The sequence below is a fragment of the Salvelinus fontinalis genome, chromosome 18 (genome assembly GCF_029448725.1).
Source record: "Salvelinus fontinalis isolate EN_2023a chromosome 18, ASM2944872v1, whole genome shotgun sequence".
NCBI classification, from domain to species: domain Eukaryota; kingdom Metazoa; phylum Chordata; class Actinopteri; order Salmoniformes; family Salmonidae; genus Salvelinus; species Salvelinus fontinalis.
In genome coordinates, this window is record NC_074682.1 from 48,771,002 (window position 1) to 48,786,239 (window position 15,238).

The 15,238-nt window shown below is 40.5% G+C and overlaps 1 protein-coding gene across 5 annotated transcripts in view; it reads left to right on the forward strand.

Moving 5' to 3' along the window:
• LOC129815687 (TOX high mobility group box family member 2-like) overlaps nt 1–15,238 on the forward strand; it is a 238,069-nt gene that overhangs the window by 130,277 nt on the left and 92,554 nt on the right. For all 5 annotated transcript variants that reach the window (XM_055869715.1, XM_055869718.1, XM_055869714.1 and 2 more), the window contains one exon: nt 1,527–1,586. In XM_055869715.1, the coding sequence (XP_055725690.1) occupies nt 1,527–1,586 (60 nt within the window). The remainder of the gene's footprint in view (nt 1–1,526; nt 1,587–15,238) is intronic.

Below are 15,238 nucleotides of genomic sequence, written 5' to 3' on the forward strand. Positions count from 1 at the left end.
TTAGTAAAGAATACTATCAGTATACCAGTTTAGGCTATATCAGTAAAGCCTACTGTCAGTATACCGGTTTAGGCTTTATCAGTAAAGAATACTGACAGTATACCGGTTTAGGCCAAATCAGTAAAGCCTACTGTATATCAGTAAGAATAATTGTTTGTATCTCTACACTTTGGTATCAATTCTACAGGTTCAAAGGCTTAACTGTGGCTAATATCCTTATGGAAAGGCTTGTTGTTTTTCAGCATCAATACAGTACGTTCATTACAGTACACTACCCTACAGTTCTGATCCAACTCATGTCAATGTGAGGACCTTACTGTAGAGCCGTTGCGGCTCTGCAGGCCCTGTTGGCTGATTTCTCCTCGTATGTTTTGCATTCTCATAAACGCAGAGTGCCAACTAGTGGCAGACAGAATAGAGAGGCCTCTGGGAGGTGTGAGGCATGCCAAGCCACAGCCTCTGGCTGTGACCCGAGTGTTAATCACTGCAACAGCGAGAACAGACACCATCAGCCCCAGCCAACCCCCTAGCCAACCCCCCAGCCAACCCCCCTGCCAACCCCTCTCACCCTCCCCAACCCAACCAACCACACCCACCACCCACCATTCCCCTTTGCTCCTATTCGCCCACCCCAGCCCTGGCCCCGGCCCCGGTCCGATGGAGGGTTGCCCTGCTTGTCTCACGGCTTCTCTCTGGCAGACCTTTTTTTTCTCTGGTGGAGTGTGAAAGTGCTAATGGACCGTTGTGACCTCTTGGCCTCCGTAGGGCCCTCTGGCTGGCGCTCTGTGTTTTGTTGTGCTTGCGCTGGTGTGATGAGCGCTCCGGCATATCCCTCCCCGTTGACACCTCGCGTGACACACATTGCAGACCAAGTCACAGCCGAGTCAGACACAAACACACATGCATACACATATAGTGTATGCATGCACGCGCGCGCGCACACACACACACACACACACACACACACACACACACACACACACACACACACACACACACACACACACACACACACACACACACACACACACACACACACACACACACACACACACACACACACACACACACACACACACACACACACTGGGGCTGCTGCGGGCAAGCGGAGCAGTGTGAGTTTCACTAGTCTGACTGGTCTAATTATATGGGACTTTCATGAACTGTAATTACTGACGTCCATGAGAGCCACTAAGCCAGTGTGGTTTAAAGGCAACTACTACGGAGTAATTCAACTCGTTCAGACTGTTTCTATGCACTGACTGTTTTTCTATGTGCTGACTAGGTATTTGCAAAATTCTGATAAATTCATTTTTTTTCCAGAAATCCTAGTTGGAGGATTCCGGATGTACTGCCTATTCCCACCTGATTCTGGGAATCCTCTAACCAGGATTTTGGGAAAACCTGGGAATTTATTGAAAGTTCACGGAATGCTAGTCCATTCCTAGTGCTGAGAGTTTTTTTAATGTGCTGACTGTTTTTCCTGACTGATTTGTCCCCCGTTGTTTCTCTCTTTCTCCTCCCAGTTTGATGGTGACAACATGTACATGAATGAAAATAACCAGGAGTTTCTCTCCCCAAATCAGGTGAGTCCAACGTTTCGTTTTTTGTTGATGGAACACCTGCTTCCTTGACTAGAACAGGCCCGGACATTCCTATAATTTGATAAGGTCTCACGGTGGACTGTATGATGTCCTACATTCAGGGGGTATTGGAATCCTAGCAACAAGGTCCAGAGTACTGCTGGTGTTTTGTACCATAGCTGGTAGTTAATTCATGTATGCATGTCATTGATTGGCCAGAGATTCCACTCACATTGGGTGGTATTCAGACTTGAGATCATAACGCTTAACTTACATTTTCACGTTGTCTCCCAATGACATAAAATAAGGATTAAGTCTGAGTTGCACATGCTGAGTTGCATCTCAACTCTGAATTGGCCAGAATTGGCCTCTGATTAGAGGGGAAGAATGAAAACCTAACCAGTAGTGCTGTTGACCCTGAGTACTGGATTTGAAAAAGGGGGCTCAACAAAATGATTTCCAATGAGATTCATGAGAAAATAAACGAAAATGAACGTGTGTATTGAAGTACAGTGCAGTGCATTGTACCACAGCTGGAGTAAAACACATGGGTTGCCATAAGGTTGGGTTTGAGCTGGGGGGATTTGTTGAATTTCATTGTAATGCCTCACTGCCATACAAAGCTGGGGGAAGCACTTGTCCTTGTCAATTTAAATCCTTTGAGCCGGCCAAAAAATATCTCGATCATATCACTCTGCACTGTTGTTCTAACTTATAAAGATGAGGAGATTAGATATTTTAGTTGGGGATATTTCAGTCTAGTGGGGTGTATCAGTAAGGGATTTTTCAGTCTAGTGAGGTGTATCAGTAAGGGATATTTCAGTCTAGTGAGGTGTATCAGTAAGGGATATTTCAGTCTAGTGAGGTGTATCAGTAAGGGATATTTCAGTCTAGTGAGGTGTATCAGTAAGGGATATTTCAGTCAAGTGAGGTGTTTCAGTAAGGGATATTTCAGTCTAGTGAGGTGTTTCAGTAAGGGATATTTCAGTCAAGTGAGGTGTATCAGTAAGGGATATTTCAGTCTAGTGAGATGTATCAGTAAGGGATATTTCAGTCTCGCGAGGTGTATCAGTAAGGGATATTTCAGTCTAGTGAGGTGTTTCAGTAATGGATATTTCAGTCTAGTGAGGTGTTTCAGTATGGATATTTCAGTCTAGTGAGGTTTTCCAGTAAGGGATATTTCAGTCAAGTGGGGTGTATCAGTAAGGGATATTTCAGTCTAGTGAGGTGTTTCCGTAATGGATATTTGAGTCAAGTGGGGTGTTTCCGTAATGGATATTTGAGTCAAGTGGGGTGTATCAGTAAGGGATATTTCAGTCTAGTGAGGTGTTTCCGTAATGGATATTTGAGTCAAGTGGGGTGTTTCCGTAATGGATATTTGAGTCAAGTGGGGTGTATCAGTAAAGGATATTTCAGTCTAGTGAGGTGTATCAGTAAGGGATATTTCAGTCTAGTGAGGTGTTTCAGTAATGAATATTTCAGTCTAGTGAGGTGTTTCAGTAAGGGATATTTCAGTCAAGTGTGGTGTATCAGTAAGGGATATTTCAGTCAAGTGAGGTGTATCAGTAAGGGATATTTCAGTCTAGTGAGGTGTTTCAGTAATGGATATTTAAGTCTAGTGAGGTGTTTCAGTAATGGATATTTCAGTCTAGTGAGGTGTTTCAGTAATGGATATTTCAGTCAAGTGGGGTGTATCAGTAAGGGATATTTCAGTCTAGTGAGGTGTATCAGTAAGGGATTTTTCAGTCTAGTGAGGTGTTTCAGTAAGGGATATTTCAGTCTAGTGAGGTGTTTCAGTAAGGGATATTTCAGTCTAGTGAGGTGTTTCAGTAATGGATATTTCAGTCTAGTGAGGTGTTTCAGTAAAGGATATTTCAATCTAGTGAGGTGTTTCAGTAATGGATATTTCAGTCTAGTGGGGTGTATCAGTAAGGGATATTTCAGTCTAGTGAGGTGTATCAGTAAGGGATATTTCAGTCTAGTGAGGTCTTTCAGTAATGGATATTTCAGTCAAGTGAGGTGTTTCAGTAATGGATATTTCAGTCAAGTGGGGTGTATCAGTAAGGGATATTTCAGTCTAGTCAGGTGTATCAGTAAGGGATTTTTCAGTCTAGTAAGGTGTTTCAGTAAGGGATTTTTCAGTCTAGTGAGGTGTTTCAGTAATGGATATTTCAGTCAAGTGGGGTGTATCAGTAAGGGATATTTCAGTCAAGTGGGGTGTATCAGTAAGGGATATTTCAGTCTAGTGAGGTGTTTCAGTAATGGATATTTCAGTCTAGTGAGGTGTTTCAGTAATGGATATTTCAGTCTAGTGAGGTGTTTCAGTAAGGTATTTTTCAGTCTAGTGAGGTGTATCAGTAAGGGATTTTTCAGTCTAGTGGGGTGTATCAGTAAGGGATATTTCAGTCAAGTGAGGTGTATCAGTAAGGGATATTTCAGTCTAGTGAGGTGTATCAGTAAGGGATTTTTCAGTCTAGTGAGGTGTTTCAGTAAGGTATTTTTCAGTCTAGTGAGGTGTATCAGTAAGGGATTTTTCAGTCTAGTGAGGTGTTTCAGTAAGGGATTTTTCAGTCTAGTGTGGTGTATCAGTAAGGGATATTTCAGTCAAGTGAGGTGTATCAGTAAGGGATATTTCAGTCTAGTGAGGTGTATCAGTAAGGGATATTTCAGTCAAGTGAGATGTTTCAGTAAGGGATATTTCAGTCTAGTGAGGTGTATCAGTAATGGATATTTGAGTCAAGTGGGGTGTATCAGTAAGGGATATTTCAGTCTAGTGAGGTGTATCAGTAATGGATATTTGAGTCAAGTGGGGTGTATCAGTAAGGGATATTTCAGTCTAGTGAGGTCTTTCAGTAATGGATATTTCAGTCAAGTGAGGTGTTTCAGTAATGGATATTTCAGTCAAGTGGGGTGTATCAGTAAGGGATATTTCAGTCTAGTCAGGTGTATCAGTAAGGGATTTTTCAGTCTAGTAAGATGTTTCAGTAAGGGATTTTTCAGTCTAGTGAGGTGTTTCAGTAATGGATATTTCAGTCAAGTGGGGTGTATCAGTAAGGGATATTTCAGTCAAGTGGGGTGTATCAGTAAGGGATATTTCAGTCTAGTGAGGTGTTTCAGTAATGGATATTTCAGTCTAGTGAGGTGTTTCAGTAATGGATATTTCAGTCTAGTGAGGTGTTTCAGTAAGGTATTTTTCAGTCTAGTGAGGTGTATCAGTAAGGGATTTTTCAGTCTAGTGGGGTGTATCAGTAAGGGATATTTCAGTCAAGTGAGGTGTATCAGTAAGGGATATTTCAGTCTAGTGAGGTGTATCAGTAAGGGATTTTTCAGTCTAGTGAGGTGTTTCAGTAAGGTATTTTTCAGTCTAGTGAGGTGTATCAGTAAGGGATTTTTCAGTCTAGTGAGGTGTTTCAGTAAGGGATTTTTCAGTCTAGTGTGGTGTATCAGTAAGGGATATTTCAGTCAAGTGAGGTGTATCAGTAAGGGATATTTCAGTCTAGTGAGGTGTATCAGTAAGGGATATTTCAGTCAAGTGAGATGTTTCAGTAAGGGATATTTCAGTCTAGTGAGGTGTATCAGTAATGGATATTTGAGTCAAGTGGGGTGTATCAGTAAGGGATATTTCAGTCTAGTGAGGTGTTTCAGTAATGGATATTTCAGTCTAGTGAGGTATTTCAGTAATGGATATTTCAGTCTAGTGACGTGTTTCAGTAATGGATATTTCAGTCTAGTGAGGTGTTTCAGTAAGGGATATTTCAGTCAAGTGGGGTGTATCAGTAAGGGATATTTCAGTCTAGTGAGGTGTATCAGTAAGGGATATTTCAGTCAAGTGAGATGTTTCAGTAAGGGATATTTCAGTCTAGTGAGGTGTATCAGTAATGGATATTTGAGTCAAGTGGGGTGTATCAGTAAGGGATATTTCAGTCTAGTGAGGTGTATCAGTAATGGATATTTGAGTCAAGTGGGGTGTATCAGTAAGGGATATTTCAGTCTAGTGAGGTCTTTCAGTAATGGATATTTCAGTCAAGTGAGGTGTTTCAGTAATGGATATTTCAGTCTAGTGAGGTCTTTCAGTAATGGATATTTCAGTCAAGTGAGGTGTTTCAGTAATGGATATTTCAGTCAAGTGGGGTGTATCAGTAAGGGATATTTCAGTCTAGTCAGGTGTATCAGTAAGGGATTTTTCAGTCTAGTAAGATGTTTCAGTAAGGGATTTTTCAGTCTAGTGAGGTGTTTCAGTAATGGATATTTCAGTCAAGTGGGGTGTATCAGTAAGGGATATTTCAGTCAAGTGGGGTGTATCAGTAAGGGATATTTCAGTCTAGTGAGGTGTTTCAGTAATGGATATTTCAGTCTAGTGAGGTGTTTCAGTAATGGATATTTCAGTCTAGTGAGGTGTTTCAGTAAGGTATTTTTCAGTCTAGTGAGGTGTATCAGTAAGGGATTTTTCAGTCTAGTGGGGTGTATCAGTAAGGGATATTTCAGTCAAGTGAGGTGTATCAGTAAGGGATATTTCAGTCTAGTGAGGTGTATCAGTAAGGGATTTTTCAGTCTAGTGAGGTGTTTCAGTAAGGTATTTTTCAGTCTAGTGAGGTGTATCAGTAAGGGATTTTTCAGTCTAGTGAGGTGTTTCAGTAAGGGATTTTTCAGTCTAGTGTGGTGTATCAGTAAGGGATATTTCAGTCAAGTGAGGTGTATCAGTAAGGGATATTTCAGTCTAGTGAGGTGTATCAGTAAGGGATATTTCAGTCAAGTGAGATGTTTCAGTAAGGGATATTTCAGTCTAGTGAGGTGTATCAGTAATGGATATTTGAGTCAAGTGGGGTGTATCAGTAAGGGATATTTCAGTCTAGTGAGGTGTTTCAGTAATGGATATTTCAGTCTAGTGAGGTATTTCAGTAATGGATATTTCAGTCTAGTGACGTGTTTCAGTAATGGATATTTCAGTCTAGTGAGGTGTTTCAGTAAGGGATATTTCAGTCAAGTGGGGTGTATCAGTAAGGGATATTTCAGTCTAGTGAGGTGTATCAGTAAGGGATATTTCAATCTAGTGAGGTCTTTCAGTAATGGATATTTCAGTCAAGTGAGGTGTTTCAGTAATGGATATTTCAGTCAAGTGGGGTGTATCAGTAAGGGATATTTCAGTCTAGTCAGGTGTATCAGTAAGGGATTTTTCAGTCTAGTAAGGTGTTTCAGTAAGGGATTTTTCAGTCTAGTGAGGTGTTTCAGTAATGGATATTTCAGTCAAGTGGGGTGTATCAGTAAGGGATATTTCAGTCAAGTGGGGTGTATCAGTAAGGGATATTTCTGTCTAGTGAGGTGTTTCAGTAATGGATATTGCAGTCTAGTGAGGTGTTTCAGTAATGGATATTTCAGTCTAGTGAGGTGTTTCAGTAAGGTATTTTTCAGTCTAGTGAGGTGTATCAGTAAGGGATTTTTCAGTCTAGTGGGGTGTATCAGTAAGGGATATTTCAGTCAAGTGAGGTGTATCAGTAAGGGATATTTCAGTCTAGTGAGGTGTATCAGTAAGGGATTTTTCAGTCTAGTGAGGTGTTTCAGTAAGGTATTTTTCAGTCTAGTGAGGTGTATCAGTAAGGGATTTTTCAGTCTAGTGAGGTGTTTCAGTAAGGGATTTTTCAGTCTAGTGTGGTGTATCAGTAAGGGATATTTCAGTCAAGTGAGGTGTATCAGTAAGGGATATTTCAGTCTAGTGAGGTGTATCAGTAAGGGATATTTCAGTCAAGTGAGATGTTTCAGTAAGGGATATTTCAGTCTAGTGAGGTGTATCAGTAATGGATATTTGAGTCAAGTGGGGTGTATCAGTAAGGGATATTTCAGTCTAGTGAGGTGTTTCAGTAATGGATATTTCAGTCTAGTGAGGTATTTCAGTAATGGATATTTCAGTCTAGTGAGGTGTTTCAGTAATGGATATTTCAGTCTAGTGAGGTGTTTCAGTAAGGGATATTTCAGTCAAGTGGGGTGTATCAGTAAGGGATATTTCAGTCTAGTGAGGTGTATCAGTAAGGGATATTTCAGTCTCGTGAGGTGTATCAGTAAGGGATATTTCAGTCTAGTGAGGTGTATCAGTAAGGGATATTTCAGTCAAGTGAGGTGTTTCAGTAAGGGATATTTCAGTCTATTGAGGTGTTTCAGTAATGGATATTTCAGTCTAGTGAGGTGTTTCAGTAAGGGATATTTCAGTTTAGTGAGGTGTTTCAGTAATGGATATTTCAGTCTAGTGAGGTGTTTCAGTAATGGATATTTCAGTCAAGTGGGGTGTATCAGTAAGGGATATTTCAGTCAAGTGAGGTGTATCAGTAAGGGATATTTTTGTCTAGTCAGGTGTATCAGTAAGGGATTTTTCAGTCTAGTGAGGTGTTTCAGTAAGGGATTTTTCAGTCTAGTGAGGTGTTTCAGTAATGGATATTTCAGTCAAGTGGGGTGTATCAGTAAGGGATATTTCAGTCAAGTGGGGTGTATCAGTAAGGGATATTTCAGTCTAGTGAGGTGTTTCAGTAATGGATATTTCAGTCTAGTGAGGTGTATCAGTAAGGGATATTTCAGTCTAGTGAGGTGTATCAGTAAGGGATATTTCAGTCTAGTGAGGTGTATCAGTAAGGGATTTTTCAGTCTAGTGAGGTGTTTCAGTAATGGATATTTGAGGCTAGTCTGGTGTTTCAGTAAGGGATATTTCAGTCTAGTCAGATGTTTCAGTAAGGGATATTTCAGTCTAGTCTGGTGTTTCAGTAAGGGATATTTCAGTCTAGTGTGGTGTTTCAGTAAGGGATATTTCAGTCTAGTCAGGTGTTTCAGTAAGGGATATTTCAGTCTAGTCTGGTGTTTCAGTAAGGGATATTTCCATCTAATGAGGTGTTTCAGTAAGGGATATTTCAGTCTAGTGAGGTGTATCAGTAAGGGATTTTTCAGTCTAGTGGGGTGTATCAGTAAGGGATATTTCAGTCAAGTGAGGTGTATCAGTAAGGGATATTTCAGTCTAGTGAGGTGTATCAGTAAGGGATTTTTCAGTCTAGTGAGGTGTTTCAGTAAGGTATTTTTCAGTCTAGTGAGGTGTATCAGTAAGGGATTTTTCAGTCTAGTGAGGTGTTTCAGTAAGGGATTTTTCAGTCTAGTGTGGTGTATCAGTAAGGGATATTTCAGTCAAGTGAGGTGTATCAGTAAGGGATATTTCAGTCTAGTGAGGTGTATCAGTAAGGGATATTTCAGTCAAGTGAGATGTTTCAGTAAGGGATATTTCAGTCTAGTGAGGTGTATCAGTAATGGATATTTGAGTCAAGTGGGGTGTATCAGTAAGGGATATTTCAGTCTAGTGAGGTGTTTCAGTAATGGATATTTCAGTCTAGTGAGGTATTTCAGTAATGGATATTTCAGTCTAGTGAGGTGTTTCAGTAATGGATATTTCAGTCTAGTGAGGTGTTTCAGTAAGGGATATTTCAGTCAAGTGGGGTGTATCAGTAAGGGATATTTCAGTCTAGTGAGGTGTATCAGTAAGGGATATTTCAGTCTCGTGAGGTGTATCAGTAAGGGATATTTCAGTCTAGTGAGGTGTATCAGTAAGGGATATTTCAGTCAAGTGAGGTGTTTCAGTAAGGGATATTTCAGTCTATTGAGGTGTTTCAGTAATGGATATTTCAGTCTAGTGAGGTGTTTCAGTACGGGATATTTCAGTTTAGTGAGGTGTTTCAGTAATGGATATTTCAGTCTAGTGAGGTGTTTCAGTAATGGATATTTCAGTCAAGTGGGGTGTATCAGTAAGGGATATTTCAGTCAAGTGAGGTGTATCAGTAAGGGATATTTTTGTCTAGTCAGGTGTATCAGTAAGGGATTTTTCAGTCTAGTGAGGTGTTTCAGTAAGGGATTTTTCAGTCTAGTGAGGTGTTTCAGTAATGGATATTTCAGTCAAGTGGGGTGTATCAGTAAGGGATATTTCAGTCAAGTGGGGTGTATCAGTAAGGGATATTTCAGTCTAGTGAGGTGTTTCAGTAATGGATATTTCAGTCTAGTGAGGTGTATCAGTAAGGGATATTTCAGTCTAGTGAGGTGTATCAGTAAGGGATATTTCAGTCTAGTGAGGTGTATCAGTAAGGGATTTTTCAGTCNTCAGTAAGGGATATTTCAGTCTAGTGAGGTGTATCAGTAAGGGATATTTCAGTCTAGTGAGGTGTATCAGTAAGGGATTTTTCAGTCTAGTGAGGTGTTTCAGTAATGGATATTTGAGGCTAGTCTGGTGTTTCAGTAAGGGATATTTCAGTCTAGTCAGATGTTTCAGTAAGGGATATTTCAGTCTAGTCTGGTGTTTCAGTAAGGGATATTTCAGTCTAGTGTGGTGTTTCAGTAAGGGATATTTCAGTCTAGTCAGGTGTTTCAGTAAGGGATATTTCAGTCTAGTCTGGTGTTTCAGTAAGGGATATTTCCATCTAATGAGGTGTTTCAGTAAGGGATATTTCAGTCTAATGAGGTGTTTCAGTAATGGATATTTCAGTCTAATGAGGTGTTTCAGTAATGGATATTTCAGTCTAATGAGGTGTTTCAGTAATGGATATTTCAGTCTAATGAGGTGTTTCAGTAAGGGATATTTCAGTCTAGTGACACACACAGACAGATAGGGAGTATGAGAGACAGAAAATGGAGGAGAGGAGGGAGAGTGAGAGGGCTGAGTGAGAACTTAGCTTTCCTCTGTGTTGTACTACTATATTTGCTCTACGTCAAGGTCTACTCATTTGAAAAACTGTCTTCCTCTATTTTCCACATGACCAGGTTCCCCCACCCCTTCTGTCTGACAGCTAAACTCAGGCGGAGCCTTTAGGGGGACGCACAGGGGGAGCCTTTAGGGGGGCGCACACTCTCATACTATAGAAGTTCATCATATAGAACCTACCTATTACTATTACAAATCACAATCCTCTCCTTTTTGGCTTCAACTTCTCTATCCTCAATCTGTTCCTTATCCGTTTTGATGTTCCCGTTTAACCTTTTATACCCCCCCCCCCCCCTCCCCTCCCCTCCCTGCATTGAAAAGCATTTGAGTCAGTGATTCTGGAGGGAAAAGAACCTGAACACCGCCAAACTGTCTCAAAGTGTCTAGATCAGCAGCTCACTGTAATGTCAGTACCATATCTATGGCTAATCAGGCACAGTAATCTCCACTACACTACCTGCAGTAGTGGTTTCACTTCCATTGCTCTGATGAGTCATAAAGGAATGGGGTCGGCTCTTCTGCATGTCCACTGTTCCCATGCTCATCCACCAGACCCTAGTTAGCTGAGAACATCGCTCTCTCTCCCAGTTAGTACTCTCAATTTCAATTTAAGGGCTTTATTGGTATGGGCAACATATGTTAACATTGCCAAAGCAAGTGAAGGGAACTAGATAATAAACAAAAGTGAAAACACAATAAAATTGAACAGTAAACATTACACTCACAAAAGTTCCAAATAATAAAGACATTACAAATGTCAAATTATGTGCAAATAGTTAAAGTTCAAAAGGGAAAATAAATAAACATAAATATGGGTTGTATTTACAATGGTGTTTGTTCTTCACTGCTTTCCCTTTTCTTGTGGCAACAGTCACAAATATTGCTGCTGTGATGCACACTGTGGTGTTTCACCCAACAGATATGGGAGTTTATCAAAAAATAAGTTTGTTTTCAAATTCTTTGTGCATCTGTGTAATCTGAGGGAAATATGTGTCTCTAATATGGTCATACATTTGGCAGGAGGTTAGGAAGTGCAGCTCAGTTTCCACTCATTTTGTGGGAAGTGTGCACATAGCCTGTCTTCTCTTGAGAGCCAGGTCTGCCTACAGCAGCCTTTCTCAATAGCAAGGCTATGCTCACTGAGTTTGTACATAGTCAAAGCTTTCCATAGGAGACTCTTCTTCAGGTTCGTCTCTCTGTAGGTGATGACTTTGTTAAGGAATGTTTGGGAATCACTTCCTTTTTGGTGGTTGTAGAATTTAACCCCAACGGGATCGGTGTGTCCCCCGCCCCCCCCCCCCCCCCCCCCCCCCCCCCCGATTAGCATGACGTTTTAAGTAACCAGAACATTTTCCAGGACATGGACATGTCTTATATGGTCAGAAAGCTTAAATTCTAACTGCACTGTCCAATTTACAATAGCTACTACAGTGAAAAAATACCATGCTATTGTTTGAGCAGAGTGTACAACAACAAAAAACTTTTATCACGGCAACTGGTTTGATACATTCACCTCTGAAGGTAAATAATGTACCTACATTCAGTAATCTTGCTCTGATTTGTCATCCTGAGGGTCCCAGAGATAAAATGTATTATAGTTTTATTTGATAAATCTATTTTTATATTCAGATGTAGGAACTGGGTTCTACAGTTTGAATCCCTGTTGTGTCTGCCCCCCCACCCCCATCTAAAGTGTGTAAAGGTTAGTGTCTTTTCTGTAGGTAAGCTAGTTATCTATCATTTATGACATTCCTGGGAGTGTTTAAACTTACATTTTTTATTACCATGTTCTCTATAGTTTTGTACTTGAAAATGTATCAGTTGACCAATTCGGCACATTTGGGCAGACTTGATACAACATTTTGAACAGTAATGCGCCTAGACTCTAGACTCAAAATTGCGCCTAGACTCCTAAGCAATATAATGGGCTTTCTCTGGCATTTCAAAGATGATGGAACCCCAAAAAAATGTAAACACATGTTTTTTTCTTTCTTTTATATTTTCTGGATTTTGATAATTAACGGGTATCGGCCTAATTCTGCTCTGCGTGCATTATTTGGTGTTTTACGTTGTACACAAGATATTTTTGCAGAATTCTGCATGCGTAGTATAAATTTAGTGTTTATCCCATTTTGTGAATTCCTGGTTGGTGAGCAAGCCCCAGACCTCACAACCATAAAGAGCAATGGGTTCTATAACGGATTCAAGTATGTTTAGCCAGATCCTAATTGGTATGTCGAATTTTATGTTCCTTTTTATGGCATATAAGGCCCTTCTTGCCTTGTCTCTCAGCTCGTTGCTCGTTCACTGCTCTGTGGAAGTTACCTGTGGCGCTGATGTTTAGGCCGAGGTATGTATAGTTTTTTGTTTGCTCTAGGGCAACAGTGTCTAGACAGAATTTGTATTTGTGGTCCTGGCAACTGGACCTTTTTTGGAACACCATTATTTTTGTCTTACTAAGATTTACTGTCAGGGCCCAGGTCTGACAGAATCCGTGCTCTCTCTCTCTCTCTCTCTCTCTCTCTCTCTCTCTCTCTCTCTCTCTCTCTCTCTCTCTCTCTCTCTCTCTCTCTCTCTCTCTCTGTCTCTCTCTCTGTCTCTCTGTCACTCTGTCTCTCTCTCTCTCTCTCTGTCTCTCTCTCTCTCTCTGTCTCTCTCTCTCTCTCTCTCTCTCTCTCTCTGTCTCTCTCTCTGTCTCTCTCTCTCTCTCTCTGTCTCCATCTATCTCTCCCTAGTTATCTCTTTCCCTCCCTTTTCTCCTCTTTCTCCACACCTTCCTCTTTCTTTCCTTCTTTCTTTCTTTCTTTCTTTCTTTCTTTCTTTCTTTCTTTCTTTCTTTCCCCCCCCCTCTCTCTCTTCTCTTATCTTCTCTCTCCCTGTCTCTGGTGACAGTCGGAACAGGGCTGATTAAAAGACAAGGTCAGGCTTCTGGCCAGGCCTCAACAAGCCGTTTGTCACTCGCAATCGTCTTGGCAACAGTGTACATAACGAGTGACGAACAGAGAGTCTCCCTTTGCTCCGGTGTCTCCCGGCATCGGATCGATACGGCCCCAAGCCAGCAACATGGGCTGATTCCCAAGTAGCACCTTATTTCCTATACAGATGCACTGGTCAAAAGTAGTGCGCTATACAAGGAATAGGGTGCCATTTGGGATGTAGCTCTGACATGACAACCCTCCCCTGATACCTTTAGACTGGACTAAATGCCTGCGAGCTTGACTTCTATTGTAGCTCGCTCCTTGAAGGCCCAGAGAGTGCTCTTTCTCTCTTTCTCAGTGGACATTGAGTTGAAGACTCTTCCACTGAACTGAATAGAACTAGATATGATGAAAATAAGCCATTTCAGGCAGAGATGCCGTCGCAATTCTGAATTAAAAGCCCACTCTTATATTTACAGCTAGTTTTGTTTTATCATTTACATGTTTGATAGTGTACTGTATATATTATACAGCCACTGATTCTTGACACTGTATATATTATATAGCCACTGATTCTAAATACACTATATATTATATAGGCACTGATTCTAAATACTGTATATATTATATAGCCACTGATTGAAAATACTGTATATATTATATGGTCACTGATTCTAAATACACTATATATTATATAGTCACTGATTCTAAATACACTATATATTATATAGCCACTGATTCTAAATACACTATATTATATAGTCACTGATTCTAAATACACTATATATTATATAGCCACTGATTCTAAATACACTATATTATATAGTCACTGATTCTAAATACACTATATATTATATAGTCACTGATTCTAAATACACTATATTATATAGTCGCTGATTCTAAATACACTATATATTATATAGCCACTGATTCTAAATACACTATATATTATATAGCCACTGATTCTAAATACACTATATATTATATAGCCACTGATTCTAAATACTGTATATATTATATAGTCACGGATTCTAAATACACTATATGTTATATAGCCACTGATTCTAAATACTGTATATATTATATAGCCACTGATTGAAAATACTGTATATATTATATGGTCACTGATTCTAAATACACTATATATTATATAGTCACTGATTCTAAATACTGTATATATTATATAGCCACTGATTCTAAATACACTATATATTAGACAGCCACTGATTCCAAATACACTATATATTATATAGCCACTGATTCTAAATACACTATGTAAGGGCTGTCTTCCTCCTCATCCTCGGACGAGGAGAGGAGAGAAGGATCATCAGACCAAAATGCAGCATTTGGGAAATAAGCCATCTTTTATTTCAATACGACGATGGCAACACGAAAAACAAAACACTTTCAAAATTTACAAAACAAGAAAACGACGTCGACGAAACCTGAACATAAACTTACATAACTACACGTAAACTCACGGACAGGAAACAGACGACATCAAAATAAACGAACAGCCAAACAGTCCCGTATGGTACATACATTCGACGACACAGGAGACAATCACCCACAAACAAACAGTGAGAACACCCTACCTAAATATGACTCTTAATTAGAGGAGAACGCAAAACACCTGCCTCTAATTAAGAGCCATACCAGGCAACCAAAACCAACATAGAAACAGATAACATAGACTGCCCACCCAAAACACATGCCCTGACCTAAACACATACAAAAACAACATAAAACAGGTCAGGACCGTTACAGAACCCCCCCCTCAAGGTGCGAACGCCGGGCGCACCAGCACAAAGTCCAGGGGAGGGTCTGGGTGGGCAGTTGACCACGGTGGTGGCTCCGGCTCTGGACGCTGTCCCCACACCACCATAGTCACTCCCCGTTTCTGTCTACCCCTCCCAATGACCACCCTAAAACTAACATCCCCTAAATAAACGGCCAGCACCAGGAGAAGGGGCAGCACCGGGACAAGGGGCAGCACCGGGACAAGGGGCAGCACCGGGACA